This window comes from Thamnophis sirtalis, unplaced genomic scaffold (assembly GCF_051295495.1).
Source record: "Thamnophis sirtalis isolate CommonGarterSnake01/CBP01778 unplaced genomic scaffold, rThaSir2_p1.2 scaffold_3, whole genome shotgun sequence".
Taxonomy (NCBI): domain Eukaryota; kingdom Metazoa; phylum Chordata; class Lepidosauria; order Squamata; family Natricidae; genus Thamnophis; species Thamnophis sirtalis.
In genome coordinates, this window is record NW_028261383.1 from 14,555,784 (window position 1) to 14,575,763 (window position 19,980).

General features: G+C 39.3%; 3 protein-coding genes across 3 annotated transcripts; all 3 read right to left on the reverse strand.

Annotated features, from left to right (window-relative positions):
• Positions 1-288: 288 nt before the first annotated feature.
• LOC148047250 (vomeronasal type-2 receptor 26-like) lies at positions 289-9,719 on the reverse strand. Its single transcript, XM_087708006.1, has 7 exons — positions 9,559-9,719; positions 7,533-7,824; positions 6,120-6,932; positions 5,332-5,361; positions 3,481-3,690; positions 2,588-2,714; positions 289-1,184 (listed from the first exon to the last, which is right to left on the reverse strand). Exons 1-7 carry the CDS (start codon positions 9,717-9,719, stop codon positions 289-291), a joined length of 2,529 nt encoding a protein of 842 aa, XP_087564132.1.
• A 3,798-nt stretch (positions 9,720-13,517) lies between these two features.
• Positions 13,518-15,796, reverse strand: LOC148047251 (vomeronasal type-2 receptor 26-like). Its single transcript, XM_087711318.1, has 3 exons — positions 15,746-15,796; positions 15,183-15,309; positions 13,518-14,617 (listed from the first exon to the last, which is right to left on the reverse strand). Exons 1-3 carry the CDS (start codon positions 15,794-15,796, stop codon positions 13,716-13,718), a joined length of 1,080 nt encoding a protein of 359 aa, XP_087567444.1. The 3' UTR covers positions 13,518-13,715.
• A 384-nt stretch (positions 15,797-16,180) lies between these two features.
• LOC148047252 (vomeronasal type-2 receptor 26-like) lies at positions 16,181-19,524 on the reverse strand. The gene is made up of 3 exons (XM_087708007.1): positions 19,243-19,524; positions 17,567-18,379; positions 16,181-16,213 (listed from the first exon to the last, which is right to left on the reverse strand). Exons 1-3 carry the CDS (start codon positions 19,522-19,524, stop codon positions 16,181-16,183), a joined length of 1,128 nt encoding a protein of 375 aa, XP_087564133.1.
• Positions 19,525-19,980: the final 456 nt, after the last annotated feature.

Sequence of the window (19,980 nt, forward strand, 5' to 3'; positions counted from 1 at the left end):
TTTCCACCCATTGCTTTTTGCCTTGCCTTCGACTAAAAGGACATCCTGCATTGGAGGAAGGGAGTGAGTGAGTGAGAAAGAGTGAGAGAGCACTATCTGAGTATTCTAAATGGACAGAGAAAGGGAAATATATTTATTAAAAAGTGATGGTTTATATGTATTGTGATGCAAAACAAAACAAAATCAAAACAGGCTTGTGTGTAATTATGTGATTTTTAAGGAACATCAACATAACAAATAATAATCATAGCCTTTTGGAGAAAGACAACCCAAAAGTTACTTTTTATTTTATTTTGACATCAAATGTTCTTTCGTGTTCAGATCAGGTCTTATAAAAATAATGTAGCACTTGGGGATGAAGATGCAGCATAGCAGGCCAGCACTTGAAGCCAAGATGGAGAAGATCTGCACGGCCACCATATACTTCCCTTTGGTGCTAAGATAGGTGGGTAAAAAGGATATCCAGACGCTGCAGAAGACCAGCATGCTGAAGGTGATGAGCTTGGCTTCGTTGAAGGCCCCAGGTAGATTCCTGGCCAGGAAAGCCACTATGAAGCAGATGAGAGCCATGAAGGCCATGTAGCCAAGAGCAAGGTAGAACATGGCAACAGAGCCTTCATTACATTTCAGGATGATCTCTGCAGATTCTGAATACATGTCTGACTCAGGGAATGGGGGAAAGATGCCCAACCAGATGATGCAGAGGAGAAGTTGCACTCCAGAACAAGAAAGGATGATAGAATTAGCCAGGCTCTTCCCCAGCAACCTCTGTACTTTATTCCCTGGTTTTGTGGCCAAAAATGCCATCACCACTGTGATTGTTTTGGCCAAGACAGTAGAAGTGGCAACTGAGAAGATGTTGCTGAAGGCTGTTTGTTGGAGAAGGCAAGTGGCTCTCCTTGGCCGACCAATGAATAGGAAGGAGGTCAAGAAAGAGAGGAGGAGGGAGGTAAGGAGGATGTAGGAGAGATCCCGATTGTTGGCTTTGACTATGGGGGTTTCTTGGAATTTAATAAAGATTCCCAAGACTAATCCTGTTACCAAAGACAGGAACAGGGCAAGAGAAGCTAGGATGACCCCCAAATATTCTTGATAGGATAGGAATGTTTCAATTTTAGGTATACAATCATCTCTGTTGATGTTCGGATGCTGATCAGCTGGGCACTTGGTACATTTTTCAGCATCTGAAAAGGAGAATATTAACATCAATTGTAAAGCATATTCTTCCATCAGATGCATAATTGGAGTGTTGATGTGGATGTTGATGTGGATGAGTGTGCATGGAGAAAGACAAGATGCTGCAATAGTTAGGAATTTTAAGTAGTGCAAAAAAGAAGAATGTGTGCCAGATGTAAAAGAGAATCCGTGCCACACATTCCTGGGAGCAGCATATGTTTTTAAAGGCTGTATCCTTCGCACCTCACATTGCAAAAACTACATTTAAAGATGAAATCCAAAGCTCTCCTCAGTCCTTCCACCAATGACCCCTGGAAGGATGGACTTTGGAATCAGTGGTGGGTTCCGAATCCCGTCCCAACTGGTATGCTGCGCCGGCGCCAGGCATCCATCATGTGCACGCAAGCATTGTACCGGAATGGTGCCTGCTGTTCCCAGCAGGTACTGGTGTGCTGGTACTGGGGCATACCGGTCGTAACCCACCACTGATTGGGACCTACTATATTGGAATAGCTCTAGCTGAAGAAGGAATGAATGGTTTTACTCAAGGATGCAGTGTCCCGTTCCAGCACTGATTCTTTTCAGAAGGAAGATATTTCTCCAATAAACTCAGCTGCCGGTCTTTATGAGTAAGCTGGTTGCATATGTATGTGTGTATATTGCTTGGAGGAGGGCTGAGAAGATAGCTGCAGATTCCTGACATCCAGGACACAAACTATTTCAGCTCCTTCTCTTGGGATGGTGCTGTCGGGTATTGTATGCCAAGAAAACTAGACTTGGGCCAGTTTTTCCCTTCAGGCCATTACTCTACTGAACACCTAATTCTCGCCATTCTGTCTAATGTGTATTGTACATATCAACCCATAGATTATGATAGTAGTATTATTATTTATCTCTTTTATTATCTTCCTTATTTCCCCTTTGATTGGTATTGTTACCATTTTCTTCCTGTTGCTTTACAAGTGACTGAGTGCAGCTGCACTGGAGACAAATTACTTGTGTGTCTGGAGCCGTGGTGGCTCATGTGGTAAGATGCTGGGCCTGTTCAGCGCTGAGGCTGGCAGCTCGGTGGCTCGATTCCCATGAGCGAATAAACCATGGAGGGACAAGAAAGTAGCCTCCCCCAATTGCCTACTGGCTGTCAGGCATCCCATGGGTAAAGATAACACACCCCCAAAAATTCCTTTCACAGAGGCAGCCAGCCATCTCAATGATCCTTGGCTACACTAAATAAATAACTTGTGGGTCTGGTTATGCTTGGCTAAATGAAGTATTTAATTTTTTTTTCTTTCTATGTATACAATTTTTAAAAGCCAGACTTAAAAATGTCTATCAAAGCACCATGTTTTGAAAAATATCAGAGTCTGCACTCTTTCCAAATGTCTATCCCTTTTTTTCCAGTGTCACCCACCTTCTATGGTGGAGAAGGTTCCTTCTGGACAAGGACGACAGTTGTAGCAGCAAATGAGTCTTCCTTCCTGAGGCACCTTCATGAATCCCGGATGACATCTTTCAACACACCTGGAAGGAGGAAGGGTCTGAAGAGAAAGAGGAAAAATGCCCAGAAAATGAATTTTGTTTTAGAAACATGGCAAAGCAAGAACAGTTTGGGCATCTCCAGTTCATGATTTCAGTGTACTAACTAGATGTCAATAGAAAATGTGAATAGAATATGCTTTCTCTCTTTCTCTTCCCTTGAAATGTTCATATCTACTACAAATTTGGATTTTAATTTTAAATTCAGATATCATTTTTTCCCCAGGAAATGTTGGGTGGATTCTTTGTTTTGACTAAGTAAGCACATTATTTGCATGCCTGATTGATTGTACCTCCCTTTTCATAGACTTGGTGAGTATTTTCTGTTAAAATTGAAGACTATATACCATAGTTTAAGGCCACATGTATGGCTAGTAAAAATAATTTTGCACTCCTAAGAACACGATCAGGACAAATGAAAACTTAAAGGGTTTGAAAGAAACCACCCACTACAATAATGCAATCATATTTTTGCCACCTTCAGTGGTATAAAATAGCAAAAGCAATAGCACTTAGACTTATATACCACTTCACAGTGCTTTACAGCACTCTCTAAACAGTTTATTGCCCTCAATAATTTGAATCCTCATTTTACTGACCACAGAAGGATGGAAGACTGAGTCAACCTTGAGCTGATGAGACTTGCACTGCTGAACTGCTGGCAGCTGGCAGACAGCAGAAGTAGCCTGCAGTACTGCATTCTAGCCACTATGCCACCACGGCTCAATAAAACTAAATAAATATTAGTTTTAGCTTTAGAATTTATACCTGAACGATACTCTTCTGGTCGATGGTAAATTTCAGATCTTGTGATGTCAGTTTTTCTAGATGCCCCGATTTTATTCTTTTTACAGATTTGTTGAGGAAAAGAACCCAGTTGACAATGTCCAGGTCAGCTGTTAGATCTCCTTTCTCATCCAAATATACCCCATCTATAGAATTATTGTGAAACTGGGAGCTTTGAAGGAAGGAGTGAAACTGGAAATGAAAAGAAAAGTTTTCAGACATTGGTTGAAAAGGCTCCTTATGATGGAAGGAATCTGAACATCCTTTTTGTTCAAGAACAAGATTCGATTTCAGTTTCCAACTCAACTAGGAGAAGAGGCGACATGATAGCAGTCTTCCAATATCTGAAGGGCTGTCAAGGAGAAGAGGGGGGGGCGGGTCAACCTATTCTCCAAAACACCATATGGCAAGACAAGAAGTAATGGACAGAAACTCATCAAAGAGAGATTCGGTCAGCCCTGATTATCCCCCTGGTCAGTTTCTGGAGCCAAGGTGGCGCAGTGGTTAAATGCAGCACTGCAGGCTACTGCTAGATCAGCAGGTCAGCGGTTCAAATCTCACCGGCTCAGGGTTGACTCAGCCTTCCATCCTTCCGAGGTGGGTAAAATGAGGACCCAGATTGTTGGGGGCAATATGCTGACTCTCTGTAAACCGCTTAGAGAGACCTGAAAGGCCTATGAAGCGGTATATAAGTCTACTGCTATTGCTATTGCTATTGAGAGCCATATTTTCTTTGGAACTTCAGGGCTGCCACATTTAGAGCCTGGGAAAGTGGGAGGGGGGATTGCAAGGAGCGTTGAAAGATTAGCCACAACAAAATTCCTTCCTCTGGGAGTCAAGGACAACCGCCCCACACCTGGATGGGAGTGACTGCAGATTGTCTCCAGTTAGAGTGAAGAAGTGATTGTGCCATGTGATGGACCTGTGGCTGCTGGGGATGGATCTTTGACTTTCTTTTTGTGTGGGGAAAACCTGGAAACTTTCAGATTTGGATTTTCCCAGATGTGCCAATATGACAATCTCTAATAAAATAGAACTTTGTGGAATTGAAAGCCTTGGAGTCTTCTTTCATTGGATCACTGACATCTCAACCTAGAAATAAGGAGAAATTCCAGGAAAGTGCCAATTTTTAATCCGCTGAATTGGTTGCCTCCAGAAGTTGTGGGTGCTCCATTACTCTTTTAAGAAGAGATTGGACAGCCATTTGTATGGAATGGTATGGGGGTCTCCTGCTTGAGCAAGTGGTTGGATTTGAAGACCTCCACAGTCCCTTCCAATTCAGTTGTTTTGTTACTCTGTTATTTGCTTTCCCTCCTCCCTTGTGGCCCAAATCTTGTTTTTTTTCTCTTGCTCTCCTTTCCTATCATGGACCAATGCATAAAGTGAATTACCTTTTCAAAATTAGGTCCATGAGAGGGATGGTAGTCAGAAACTGTCCCATCCCATTAGGAAAGGTGGAATAAAGTTCTCTGTGATACAGTTGTGAGGGATGTGGTGGCTCAGTTGCTAAGATGCTGAGCTTTTCGATCAGAAAGGTTGGCAGTTCAATGGTTCAAATCCCTAGTGCCATGTAATGGAGTGAGCTCCCATTACTTGTCTCAGCTTCTGCCAACCTAGCAGTTCGAAAGTATGTAAAAATGCAAGTAGAAAAATAGGGACCGCCTTTGGTGGGAAGAAAACAGCGCTTCATGCACCTTTGGCATTTAGTCATGCTGGCCACATGACCATGGAGAAGTCTTTGGACAGCGCTGGCTCTTTCGCTTAGAACTGGATATGAGTACCACCCCCTAGAATCGGGAACGACTAGCACATATGTGCGAGGGGAACCTTTACCTTTACTTTATGATACAGCTGTACTTCTTCCTTGGAGAGGAAAATGTCAACAAAGAGAAACATGGACATAATATCATATTTGTCAAAATATAAAATTGTCATCAGAAGTTAGTTTAATCAATGAGATGAAATGGTGGCTGAGCAACCAAAATATCAAAATATTCATTCATCTGCCCCCCCCCCCAGCCTCCAGCAGCACTCTATAAGCTTCCTAAAGGCTATCCATGCCCTTTTTTTGATGAAAAACGGCCCTGTTTTGTTAAAAAATGGGCCGTTATTTGCTTGTTTTTGCCACGCACTCCCCAGGAGCACTCTAAAAGTCTCCTAGGGGGTATTCATGCCCTTTTTTGAAAAAAAAAAACAGGCCCATTTTCACAAAAAAACCATCCATTTTGGGGAGGTTTGCAGAGGGCAAAAACTTTAAAAAAACATTTCCTCTTCAAAATCTTGCTGCATCTTATACTCCAGTGCGTCTTATACTCTGAAAAATATGGTAAATGCTGAAGGTGCATGGAGCGCTGTTACCTTCCCAAAGGTAGGTCCCTATTTTTCTACTTGCATTTTTACATGCTTTCGAACTGTTAGGTTGGCAGAAGCTGGGACAAGTAATGGGAGCTCACTCCATTACACGGCGCTAGGGATGTGAACCATTGAGCTGCTGACCTTTCTGATCGACAAGTTCAGCGTCTTAGCCACTGAGCCACTGTGTCCCTTCTACGTAACCAGGCTATCCACTTACAAAACTGATTCCCATCTGCAGGGCCTACAAGTGCAAGGAAGAGAAATACCTGCCAAGCCTTCAGTGTTGGACCTTCTGCCTTCATACCCTTCTTCCTCCTTGAACTCCTGGATCTGGAGAGGGAAGCTGTATTTAAGGCCTTTCCTACAGCCCAGATAGTGCTGTAAAGGATGTAGCTGTCCAGAGCCTGGATCCGATCAACGTCCTCTTTCCTGAGAGGCTCCAGTTCTTCACTCTGTCTGCACCGTCTCCAGACTTTCACCGAAAAGCCATCCTTAGTGGATGAACATGCAAACTTTTTCTTCAAAATTTGAAATGTGGATTGGACAAAGGGAACAGAAGCAGCATGGTTTATCCATTTCATTTGCGGTATCATAAAGGAAAAAATGGCACTAAGGTATTTAAAGGACAATTTAGCCGACATCAAATCATGGCTGAGATCCCAGTGAGCTGTAGTAATCCAGACTTTGGCTTCAACTTGTTCCTGAAAACCTTGAAATGCTGTTTGTACAACCACAAGCCCAAGCAAGAATGAATTAGTCTCTGAACCATAAACAAAGACATTGACTTCCCTCCACTTGTAATATTCCTCAAACATTATATCTATCCCATAATTATGACGTGGGAAGCTTTGATGTATAACTGCACAGATGCCATTCCTTAGCATCAAAGAAGGCAAAGTCATCATGAACCTGTCCCCCTGGTCAGTTTCTGGAGCAATGAGACCAACCAAGGTCCATCTGAAATACAGGAGGAGCTTGACCATCCCTTGGTACTGGACTCCTTCAGCAGGGAACGTTGGGTAGAAGAAAGGAAAATGAGTTTTATCCCTCAGAAGCTTGGAAGCAAAGCTGTAACTGATCTGAAAGAAATGGGAGATGGGAATAGTTTGAATTTAACTCTATTTATTTTATTTATATATATGTAGTTTGTCATTCATGTACAAGATAATGGGAATAAAAATAAGCATGGATATGAACAAGGGAAATGAGTACAAATAAATGGGGACAGTTGGACAGGGACGTTAGGCATGCTGGTGTGCTTGTGCATGCCCCTACTGACCTCTTAGGAATGGGGTGAGGTCAACAATAGACAGTTTAAGGTTAAAGTTATGGGGGTTTAGGGATGAAACCACAGAGCCAGGTACCACTCTGTTGCTGAAGTCGTATTGTCTGCAATCGAGTTTGGAGTGGTTTACCTTGAGTTTGTATCAATTGTGTGCTCATGTAATATTGAGGATGAAGCTGAAGTAGTCATTGACAGGTAAAATGTTGTTGCAGATAATTTTGTGTACTACGCTTAGGTCAGATATTTGGGCTGTACAAGCCCAAATTTTCAAGTCTGGTGGTCTAAGGTATTCTGTTGCAAGCAGAGGAGTGGAGTACTCTTTCTGCTTTCATTTGTAGCAGAGGACCTCTGATTGAAATGAATGAAAACCATTCCCCCCCCAAAAAAGACACACCTGTGGGATTTTGTAAGTGCCCAACATGGTTGAAATCTGGATGGAGATGCCAGTCTCTGACCCTTCCAGAACAGCCACTGTATTTCTCTGCCTTCCACACTTATAGTTGGGGACATTGGCATTCCCGTCTGAAAGCAGATCCAGCAAAACCTCTGAAGTCATTTCCACCTTGAAGAAGTTTTCATAGATATTGTAACCCAGGGTGATGTTAGGTAAGAGATGACTATTCTGGTGGACATCCTCGATGGCAAAAAGGAAGGGCACAAATTTCCTATAAAAATTGGTTGGTTTTCTGCAGGTACAAACGTGAACATAACATTGAGCTTTTGTTACCTTTTGTTTCCTCGTGATATTTTTAATCCACTCAATTGCAATTATTCTTCCCAACAGTTTATTACCATAGACAAAGAATAAAAACAAGATGAAATTTTGGACTATAGTTTTAAAAGGCACTTGAACATGACTTCAGTGTCATTAAGTGATCTTCAAGCATTTTATCCAACATTTAACAAACTAGTCCCTTGGTCTTTATAAAATGAGTGATATCTTCACACCACAAGAAATGATTTAATATTAATACTTCCGTATTCTCTCTGAATATATTATGAATATATTTGAAATTGGACCAAATGTTTAGACTGTCTGAAAACGACTGTGGTGTGGATGACATTCAGAACATGAGTGGGTTCCTACCAGCATTGGTACCAGTTCACTGTAAATTGTTCTGCTCATGCACGAAGACCATGAAAAACTAATAAAAAATATGCCAGCAATGGCAGCAGAGATCAGAAAACCAGTTTGGGGGTGTGGCCAGCCTAGGTTGCTGCCAGTTCTGAAACCCAGGTCAAATTACCACTACCGGTGCAAACTGGTAGAAACCCACTCTGATTCAGAAGCTGGTAAAGAACAGATTATTTTCCTGAGCTCTGAGGCAGAATGTAGGTTAAACTCCTTTAGGATGGACGTTCAAGTTTTTTTTTCCCTTGGGCTGTTTTCAATTTTTTTTTTTTTTTGCTTCTAAGTGTAAGATATCTGGTGTTGTAAGGTTCTTCGGGTTCATAAATAAATAAGCAAATATATCAACCAATCAGGAAACCAATCCATAAGATTGGTTTTCATTTTATGAATATATTTTTTTCATTTTAGAAAAGACATTTAGGTTTCTGGCATGAATTTCTGGACGACAATCAGAGAAAATTGAATATTCCATAGATTTCTGTGAAGCTCACAGTTCTTATCTGTGACTATTTGATACCGGCAGTAAATTTGGTTGTGGAAAAACAGTGGTGGAATGATCTCATCTACGATGCAGAGAGAAAACTTAGCATTCGATCAAGCCTTGCCTAAAGTTCAGCTCAGCTTAGGGGTGTAAGTGGAAGAAAAAGGTCATTCTGTTCTTCTGTATTCACACATTAGCTTTGTTCATTTTTTTTCATCTTTGGCTTTTTATTGGTTTATAATATAAAATTAAAAAATACAATAGCACATAATAGGAAAAGTAGGGGAGGAAAAAGGGAAGAGACAAGTGTAGAGAAGAAGGCAAAAAGAAAGAAAAGGCATTGACTTTTGACTCCCTTTGGTGCAGTAGAATAAGAAGTAACATCAAACCTCAATGTTTTACTTTTACATAATAGCATAAACTAGCCATTTCTATAACAACAGATCTGCCTGATCAGTAAAACCCAAAATCAGAGTTTCATTTTTTTCCCACCTCAAGCACAAAGTCCAGAAGCAGTTTCCAAGTAGAAACAAAAGTACTGTAGATTTTTTTTTTAAGCAAAGCAGTAAATAGGATGAAAAAGAGAGTGAAGGGGGGAAATTATCTTGGGTGGGTTCTGATATTGGGCTGTTCAAAATGAACTTCACCTCCTTCCTTTATGCCACAGTGACCCCACAGTAGAACCAGAAATTGAGTTAACAAAACAGCAGAATAAAAGGAGAGCACTTTGTGTTTTTAGACGGCTGGAGCTGTAGACATTCATTGGAAATGGAGTGGCTCTAATGCTGTGCAAGAAGATAGACTTACCCATATAATTCTTTGGAAGGACTTATATTAAAGTCTAATGAATGAAATACAGCCTTTGTTGTAGAGATTATGCCACTAATGATGTAGTCTCCTAGCTTGTAATGATTGCCCGGGTCCACTTTGTTCTGCTCCGGAGTCAGGAGGCATTTGGCTTTATGCATCTCAGAAGCTCCCCATGGCCACAGAAGCAGCAAACGTAGAAGGAGCAACAACATATCTCGTGTTGCTGACTGAGCCTTCTCTGTGGCACCTGCTTTTTAAGAAAGAAGAAGAGGAAGAAGAAACCAAAACCTCTTGCAAGACAGAAGCTTCAGATCCAGAAGTTTCGGGCCCAGTCATTACAAAGGACATCAACAAGCTCCTGCTTGTCCTAAAATCACTCCTAGATTCTCTTTCTGTCTCCACAGCCATTTATGCACCCAGTGTTTCTGACACAGATTCCACCCAACATTGCTTTTGAGTGTTATATAAATATCAAAACCTTTTCTCATGTCTGTGTTAATTTCTCTGAAAGTTTGTAGAACATCTCTAGGGATTTCACATAAAGACAACAAATAAAGCACTATTATTTAGATAATTGCAAGACTGAGAAGACCATCACATCTCTGAGCTTTACCCTCAACAGGAAAATGCCCAAGGGGAATTCACAGAGGTGGTTTAAAACTTTGAAGATGGGCTTGTGATATGGGGGTATTTGGCCCCAAATATTTTTAAAAAATACTTTTAGACAATCCAGGATCAATAGACACTTTTAGCATCGGTGTAAAGTATGTCAATATGGATTTAGTTAGAGTTCCCCTCCACCCACCCCAAGGGAATTTTCTGAAAGGGATGGAGATAGATGTGAATCCTTTTCCGAGAGGAACATTTAATCCTTGTATGGAGACAATGAAATATGGGAAGCAAAAAGTAATTTCCTATATTTTTATTAATCTTTGTTGTGGTTCCCATCAAATTCCACTAGTGAAATGGCTTCACTTGTGCCATATAGAGTTATATTAAAGTAGAATAAAATATGGATTAAAAATATAAGAATGAAAACATGGCATAGTCATGATGGTGACACAGTGGTTAGAATTGCAATATTGCAGGATAACTCTGCTGACTGTTAGCAGTTCGATCCTGATTCAGAAGGTTGACTCAGCCTTCCATCCTTCTGAGGTTGACAAAATGAGGACCTCTTAGAGAGAGCTGTAAAGCACTATGAAGCTGTATATGTCTGAGTGCTATTGCTATCACATATTCTAAATGTATGTGTCATTTGTTTGTGTACCCTATGAGAAAGACTTGATTCCCCTCTTAATAAATGCTTTATTCTTTGCCTGAATTATTTGGTAATTTGAATTTTCAGATGGGCAAAGAGGCCCCTTTGCAAAGGTAAAGTGTCTCAGATTCAAAGATCAAATTCTTATCAGTTCCGCACCAAACTTGGGTTGCCAAACAACTTTCAACTTACAACTCTCTTTTTACATTTTAGCCCCATTATCTTCTCCTCTTGATTGATGTCTCTATTCAAGTCCAATTTCAAGTTTCAGCCTTGCACATATACAGCACACAATTTCCTGAGAGAACATGAGTTTTATTTTCAGGTATCAGAGGTAACAATGTATTCAGGAATGTCAAACTTACCCAAGGCCTGACTGCAGAGTATGTTTGTCAGAGACAAGCATGCAAAAGATTCACCTGAAATTGATCCAAGGCTCAAGAGCAGGGTCAGGGTTGTCAGCCATTCCGAGCATCTATGGTTCAGAGTTAAAGTCATTCACATGTTCTGACATAGGCTTCACAAAATAATGAAGCAGACTCCTTATCCCGACAAAACCCCTTTTTATTAAGCTAATGTGAATTCCTCTCATTTACATCCAGCAAAGTCCCAGCAAACAGTGTTTCAAGACTGAATTTGGGTTTATAACCATAGACCTTATCAGGCTTGGAGAGCTGCCAGGCCGATATCTTCCAAATGCAATGCTGTACAAGAAAATACTTGGCAAAGAGTCTCTGAGAGTCATGAACAGATCTTCACACTAATTAAACAAACTAATTGTCTCCTGCAAACTCCACTCCCCTTTCACTCCTCTTTATTCTTCATGGGATGGGCCATTCACTGTCCACCTGTGCTTTTATTCCCGAGTCGGCCCTTGTTCCTTAACTTCTCCTGTCAGCTCTGAACATGTGCACATCAGGAACAGGCTCTAGCTGTTCTTCTGCCCCACTGATCTCTGACTTCGAATGCAGCTGACAACTGTCAGACAGCCCCGACCCCATCTCTACCTCTGACACAGAGCCCTCCTCAGAGCCTTTCCCAGACTCCAGGACTGGCCCATGTTCCTTCCCAACCTTCTCACTGTCTGAGTATGTCACCAGCATTGTTGGCCGCTGGGGGGCCACAATAGGTCACAGTTGAGTTGAACATTGTTTACAAAAAAAGAGAAGAGCGAGAACCCAGTCTTTTACATAGGCTGATACTGCTTGGAATGTTGCTGCAACCAACTGTCATTCATTAGATTTTTTTACTCTGTTGCTAGGCAAGTGACCTCACAGAACCTGTCTTCTGAACTCTATTCTACTGGGCAATGACAATTCAACACTTCAAGAGTCAAAGTAAACTATAAGGGGGACAAGAACAACCTTGTCAGGTCCCCTTCTGGATATCATTTGAGTTATTTAGATCACAGTTAACCATAATTTGAGTCTTCTGAGATGTAAATAGACTTAATTCCTTGAAAATAATTATCATTGAGGACCATGTCTTCCAGAACTTTAAAGAAAACACACTTCAAAATCATAATTCAATAAGGAAATTGGTCTATAATTCTTCTGATATCTTTATAATAGTTGTAGGATATTCATAATTTGTCTTTGGGTTTTGTGAGTATTTGAGTAAGTTATGTTTTTTAAGATAAGCATCTTCTCTTTTATACAAATTAGAACAAAAGTTATAACAAGATTTCTCTATGCTTGCATAACCCAATAATATTTTCTTTTTTCTCAATTTTTAATAACATTTTCTTTTGTTTCCCCTTCCTCAGTTCGTGAGAAATCATTTTCTTGGTTTATTTGCAAATTCAAAATTCTTTTGTTTTGCATAGTTCAATTTAGTTACTGTTTCTCTTAGGTTTAAAACAATAGACAATTATTGTATTATTTTAATCAGATATACAATAATTGAGTCTTCTGTAAATCATCAACCTTTTTAAAATTTCATTCAAAATTGCCTGCAATTATATAGAAAATTGCAACTATTTACTGTTCTAATAACCTATCATATCTTTTTTCTTTGTCATTTCTCTTGGCATTTTTATATTTTCTTTTTTGCTTTGACAATGAATGTATAATCATCACTATTATTTTACTATTTTATTTTTCTGTTTTTTGTGATGAATTGAAAAGCAAGAAAAATAAATTAACTAATCAGGAAGTTTATGATATTTAATGAAACGGAGAAATTCTTTCAACATATCATTTAGATAAATATTTTAGCTCCTAAATTATGCTTAGTCTTTCTCTCAACTTGAGCAGAGAAAATGGAAATTCACTTCTCAGAATTGAGTCCTTTTAGCTCCAAAGAGGCAGAAGCTTATTTATAAGGAAGATTTCTAATAATAAGATTTATTAACAATGTTTCCAGCTTGCACCAAACTTTGTAGAGCTTAGATGCAGAACATGACAAATCTATAAATGTTAAACACAATACAGCCATAATCAGTTGATTCACTTCATTTTCCTTGTTTAACTTTATTTAGTATTACTGATCTTAATTAATTAATTAATTAAAATGTCCAGTTTCTGCATGACTATGTTATGAAACTATAAGGTGAAAAGAGATTGTTGAATTTTAAATGAATAAAGAAAAAATTAAATAAAAATATCTATAATTCTTGGAAATGAGAAACCACAACCAAAAGTATTTGTGAAACAGAGTAATATATTTTGAGGTCTAATTTTTTGGGGGGGGGGGATCATTTTGGAAAAGAATTGCTTAGCCTCTGCTCTGGTTTTATTACAATTCCATAAATCTGAACTAGGGTAATAGGAAAAAAGTTGGAGAGATAATAGGAAATAAGCAGTTTGAATTTCTTAAAATATAAAATACCAAAATATGATGTGATGAGGAATCCTAAATTATCTTAATTTTTTAAAAATGTAAGACTATATTTTTATTTTATTTTAAATGCAAGCTGCTCCTTTGTGTTGAGATATGGCCTCAGAATGATAATGTAGCATTTGGGGATGAAGATGCAGCCCAACAGACCAGCACTGGAGGACAAGATGGAGAAGACCTGCACGGCCACCATGTATTTCCCCTTGGTGCTCAAGTAGGCAGGCACAAAACTCACCCAGACACTACAGAAGATCAGCATGCTGAAGGTGATCAACTTGGCTTCATTGAAAGCCCCAGGGAGATCCCTGGCCAGGAAAGCCACTGTGAAGCAGATGCTGGCCAGGAAGCCCATGTATCCCAGAGCTCCATAAAACATAGCAACAGAACTTTCATTGCATTGCAGAATGATCTCTCCAGGCTGGGAGTGGAAATCAGAGTCAGGGAAGGGGGGTGAGACTCCTAGCCAGATGGAGCAAATGAGAGTTTGAATCCCAGAGCAAGAAAGTACAAGGAAGTTGGCCAAAGTCTTCCCCAGCCACCTCCTCATGGTGTTACCCGGCTTTGTGGCCAGGAAGGCCAAAATTACTGTGATTGTCTTGGCTAGGACAGAGGAGACTGCAGTTGAGAAGACAATGCTGAAAACAGTTTGACGGAGAAGACAAGTGGCTTTCCTTGGCTGGCCAATAAAGAGGAAGGAGGTCAGGAAGGAGAACAACAGGGAGATGAGGAGGATGTATGAGAGGTCCCGGTTGTTGGCCTTGACTAATGGAGTTTCTAAGTGTTTTATAAAGACTGCTAAGACAAGCACTGTGGCTAAAGACAAGAAGAGGGCAAAGAAAGCCAGTATGATCCCCAGAAATCCTCTGTAAGATAGGAAGGTTATGACTTTGGGAATGCACTGATCTCGTTTCTTGTTTGGATGCTGAGTCTCTGGACATTTGGTGCATGTTTTTGCATCTGTAAATAAAAGAGATGAGAGAAATATGATATATCCACCTCCTTTAATGATGGCCTTTTCTCAATCTGTCTACCTTGTCCACCATTATCATCTCTTCCATAAATGTATCATGTAAATTCTGTCATTTTTGTTTCTTGTATTTTCTGAGCAATCAATTTCATCCACGGCTGCTTTTACCTGAGAATCTAATGTACTTTAAAATATTCTTTTTTGTGTGGCTATATTTTCAGCACTTTTCTCATTAATATGCCCTCTTGAATTTGTGGTTAAACCTTGCTGAAATAATATCAGCATTGAATGTGCAAAGTTATGTTATTTTTCAAACAAAGGTCCTCATTTTTCTTCTAACAATGCTGGGGAGGTGATCAAAGGAAAAAGAGGGAAGAGCCACCTTTCTCCCACATATTTTCTTATATTTCACTTCATAAAACTAGTTCTGGATCTTAAGGCAAGAAAGTAAAAACAGAAAGACATCAATGGAAAAAGCAGACTCTCCCATTGACCACCATGAGACACTACTGCAACCACTGCCACTGGTGGTACTTCTCTTTCAAAGCCATCCACCTTCCTTAGTGGAGATGGCTCCTTTTGTGCAAGGAACACAGTCATAGCAGCAAGGAGGCTCCCCTTCCCGAGGCACCTTGACGAATCCTGGGTGACAGCTCTCCACACACTTGGATTCAGGGAGGGGCTAAGGAAACAATAGAAGGAACATCAAGGTCAATGTGTAGGAAATGTGTTGGGTGTATCTTTGTTACTTCTGCTGATAGCCACCTGGTGGCTTTGTCTAAGGTGACCTAGTCTTTGCTGGACAGAGATGGGATAAAACGCCATCTGCAGGGCCCCTGGCAGGAATTGTACAGATGGAAATATGATTATCAAGGCAAAAAGGTCTGAAATATTTGTAAGTCTAAAGAACATCTGGAAATGGCTCAGGCAGACACCTCCCTGTTTCACTGGAGTATCAGAAGGGGAGGCAGAGCAACAGAATTAATCCTGCAAGATAATATCATTAGAGTCAATCTTCAGGAGTGTATTTATTTGATTGATTGATTGATTGATTGATTGATTACATTTGCTTTTCTCTGGGGTTGCAAAGAACTGGAGGGAGGAAGAATTCCCTTCACCTGATTTAGCCATTTTGGGAACATTACTGCATCCTGGTCAATGGTAAACATGGCTTCTGGAAATCTTTGCTTTGCTAGGCTCCCAAATTTTGCCCAGACAACTGACTTATTGGAAAACTGGACTGAACCTATGATGTCAAGATCAGCAGCCAGTTCTCCACGTTCATCCAAATATAATCCATCCAAAGAATTATTATTAAGGTTGAAAAGGTTTAGCAGAAAACGGTGAAGCTAAAATAACAGAGACGGGGGAAGAAAGAAGAGAGACAAGTACAGGAATACTGATAGGATCATTCTGCACATATCCACAATTCCTCATCTGTAGTTACCATAGAAATTTACTCCTTCTCTAGCTTACTTAAAATTGTTATAATTGCAACAACTGGCTGCAGCTCTGATAAGAGGGTTAATATATGTGCTTCCATCTGGTTTTGATCACAGCATGTAATTTGAAATGTAATATAATCTCTGTTAAAGAAAATGATATCAAACAGAGAAAGTTATGTTGTTAGCTTATGAAATGAAAACACGTAAAATATCTGAATGAAGGTGGTTTGCTATTAAGGAATGGAGTAATTGATGGATACCAGAAGGGGGAAAATGTTAAATCTTGAATGATGTCACTAAAATGCATATCAGAAGGTAGGATTCTCTTTACATGGAAATGAAAATCTTGGTGGTGAACATGGAAGAACTACAGAAGAATTTTGGACAAAATGTGCAAAATATTTCATTTCCAGGAGAATGAAGTGAGCAATCATAGCATAGGATATTTAGAGCCATCTCAAAAAATGATCTAATGGATCTAATTCGAACCCCACTTCAAAGATTCTGCTGAATTGAATTCTCAAAGTTTAGTGTTGTAGGGAAATGCAATAGTTGCACTAGTGGAGTACATCAAATCAATTAATAAAAATACAGACATTCATTCAGAAAATTCATGGCCTCTGTTATCTTGCTGGGGTAAGACCTAAGGGCTTGTGTAATATATAAAGTGAGGTGTGTGGCTAAACATCTTAAGATAAAATCGTAATTGGTCTATAAAGTAAATGAACTTCATTGTTTGTATATGGATGCTCACACCATGGAAAATAAAGAAGATGAGCTTAAATTCTTAGTTCCTAGACCAACATGATTTAATAGGTAGAACAGAGACCTTTTTGAATGAATCCAAGTGAATGAATTTGGTCATAGAGGGATGAAAAGAAGCCTCACTACTCATTACTATGGAAAAGTGTGTGCAGTTAGTCCAGGACTGTTAAGAGGGTGTCAGAAAAGCTAAATCTCTGAATAAAAGAATGAACTTCATGTAAGAGTGCAGCGAAAGAGTGCAGAGAGGCGCAACAAAGATGATTAGGGGACTGGAGGCTAAAACATATAAAGAGGGGTTGCTGGAACTGGGTATGTCTAGTTTAATGAAATGAAGGACTAGGGGTAGCTGTGTTCCAATATCTCAGGGGTTGTCACAAAGAAGAGGGAGTCAAGCTATTCTCCAAAGCACCTGAGGTCAGGACAAGAAACAAAGGGTGGAAACTAATCAAGGAGAGAAGCAACTTAGAACTAAGGAGAAATTTCCTGACAGTGAGAACAATTAATCAGTGGAACAACTTGGCTCTAGGAGTTGTGAATGCTTTAAACACTGGAAGTTTTAAAGAAAAGATTGGATGACCATTTGTCTGAAATGGTATACGTGTTTCCTGCCTAAGATTGAAATAGAAGAGCTCCAAGGTCCCTTCCAACTCTGTTATTCTATTCTGTTCTGTTCTATTCTGTTTACAGTTAATAAAATAATGGTCTCATAAGATTATGCAAAGCGAATACCTGCCATGGTTTCAACTCCAGAACAGTCAACGGATCTTTCTCATCCTTCATTTTCCTCTTAGATCTGGATGAATATGCAGCACTTAAGGCTCTGGCCACATTCCAGATGGAGTGGTAAATGATATAGCTGTCAAGAGACAGGATTGTTTCAATCTCTTCTTGGGAAAGAGCTTTTGAGTTCTCTTTCTCTGAGCATCTTGTCCAGCCTTTCACAGACAAGCCATGCTTGGTATAGGAACAAGGAAACACTTGGTTGATCAAGTCTTTGATAGAGCTGAGAATAGAATGAAAATCACCACATTTGGCATTTCTGCTAGTCTGGATCAAGAAGGAAATATAGCCATAGATGGATGGATAAATATGTGACATATACTGTAAATCAAAAGTAATATCCCACATAGCTGAAGTGATCCAGACCTTTCCGATTGTGGCTTTTATACAGAATTCAATTATCTGTTGTGTTATGATTATTCCCACTACAAAGGTATCAATCTCCCCGGAGTAAACGAAGACATTGACTTGTGTCCACTTGCAAAATTGAGATGTATCAGCCCTTAGTTCATGGGCAGCCACAGGGATGTTCTGGGATAAAACCACACAAATGCCATTCCTGACAAGCAAAGGAGTCAAATTTCTGATGAACATCTCCCCACCATCAGAATCTGGTGCAACCAGGCCGACCAACACCCACCTAAAATGCAAGAGCAGTTTGATAATTGTGGGGTACTGAGCTCCTTCTTTGGGGACCACTTGGTAGAAAAAAGGGAAGACAATTTTATCACTCAGATCCTGTGAAACAAAAGTATAACTGATCTGAAAAAGAAAAGAGGTTTAAGCTATAATCAAATCCAAGCCAAGACATCAGCAACTGAAATCTATGGTTAAAAAAGTGGTTTTTGCTGATTAGGAATTGTGATTAGAAAAATATTAGAATGAACAGATTAACACTGGCAATGAAGGAGAAAGAACAAACTGAATATCATATGATATGGGAATCATTTTATCAATGGTTAGAGAATAAAAATGGAAGTTGGAAATAAAAGGAGATTAAAGAAGAGTAGAAAATATGTTAAGATAGAGATATAAACAATATAATTGTTAGTATTATGATGATAAGGATTATTATATTAAATGTTATTGCATTTTTATTAGAAGATACACTAAGAAGGAAAATGAACAGTTTTACTATGTTCAACTGTTTAATATACTATAATTTTAAGATTAGAGAATTAATATTAATGTGAATGAGGTTGTAAACTTTGATGGTTATTGCACAGAGATATTTGTACACAGACGACACACTGTTTAACAAAAGATATAATGTTCATATTCAAATAAAGTAAAAACTTTTTTAATGTGGTTTTTATATGATAGAAGGACCTCAAAGTTTCTTATAAGACTATTTTCAGGAGAAAGCTTCTATGGTTAATCTACTCATAGGTTGGACTTCCTCCCACCTGCCGTTGAGTAGGAGATGTTTCTTCCATGAATAGGAGGAACATAACTAACTGTTTTAGATCTGGCTACTTTAATCCTTTGTTCTCTGTGGGAATCCAGAGCCACTCCAGTTGCAATATGCCTAATCTTTCCATGATCATAAGCTGCCCTTTTAAATTCATGGAGGATTCAGAGTAGACTTAGGCTACACAAAAACACATACTCACACACATACAAACCTGTGGAATTTTAGACATGTCCAGTATATTTGTTATCTGGATGGCAATGTCAGTATTGGACCCATCAAAAACAACTAAGGGTCTAGAATGCCGTCCGCATCTGTAGTTCGGAATATTTGCTTCTCCGGTGGAAAGCAAATCCAGCAAAGCATCCAAAGTCATGGTTGTGCTGAAATAATTGTCATGGAGGTTGTAGCCCAGGGAGATGTTGGGTAACAGCTGGAGATCCTGATTGATCTCCTGGATGGCAAAAAGGAAGGAGAGGATTTTCCAGTGAAACATGGATAGTTTGCTGAAAATATATACATTTCACGCCATCAATAATGAAAGTAAATTCATTTATATATCTTCTTAAATACATAGGGAGAGGGGGTTAGACACTCTAAATCTAACAAGAATAACCAGCTAACATGTCAAACTTCATGTTTATTTTATTTTATTGTCATTGCACCTTATACAACAAAATTAAATGCCATCTTCAGTATACATTATAACTATAAAAATAAAACACAAACACACATCCACATTTTATACAATTGACATTGAAAACTCCGGATATTGCATTAATATTGCACTATACAGTAGAATTCAATATAGTTACTGCCCTGGGATAGAAGCTGTTTTTCACTCTATTTGTCCTTGTTTTTATTATCCTGTATCGTCTGCCAGATGGTAATAGTTTTTTAAAAAAGGGTGCCCAGGATGAGACGGATCTTTAAGAATGATTTGAACTTTCTT

Coding starts and splice junctions, on each gene's coding strand:
- LOC148047250 (XM_087708006.1), bottom strand. CDS start 9,719: ATGCATAAAGCCAAATGCCTCCTGACTCCGGAGCAGAACAAAGTGGAC. Junction 6,933..7,532: donor GCACTTACAAAATCCCACAG/GTGTGTCTTTTT, acceptor CATTTCTTTCAG/ATCAGTTACAGCTTTGCTTC. Junction 1,185..2,587: donor AACCTTCTCCACCATAGAAG/GTGGGTGACACT, acceptor TCTCCTTTTCAG/ATGCTGAAAAATGTACCAAG.
- LOC148047251 (XM_087711318.1), bottom strand. CDS start 15,796: ATGTTTACCATTGACCAGGATGCAGTAATGTTCCCAAAATGGCTAAAT. Junction 15,310..15,745: donor TCCCAAAATGGCTAAATCAG/GTGAAGGGAATT, acceptor TTGTTTCCTTAG/CCCCTCCCTGAATCCAAGTG. Junction 14,618..15,182: donor AGCCATCTCCACTAAGGAAG/GTGGATGGCTTT, acceptor TTTTATTTACAG/ATGCAAAAACATGCACCAAA.
- LOC148047252 (XM_087708007.1), bottom strand. CDS start 19,524: ATGTTTCACTGGAAAATCCTCTCCTTCCTTTTTGCCATCCAGGAGATC. Junction 18,380..19,242: donor ACATGTCTAAAATTCCACAG/GTTTGTATGTGT, acceptor TTTCTTTTTCAG/ATCAGTTATACTTTTGTTTC. Junction 16,214..17,566: donor TGGAGTTGAAACCATGGCAG/GTATTCGCTTTG, acceptor TTTCTTTAACAG/AGATTATATTACATTTCAAA.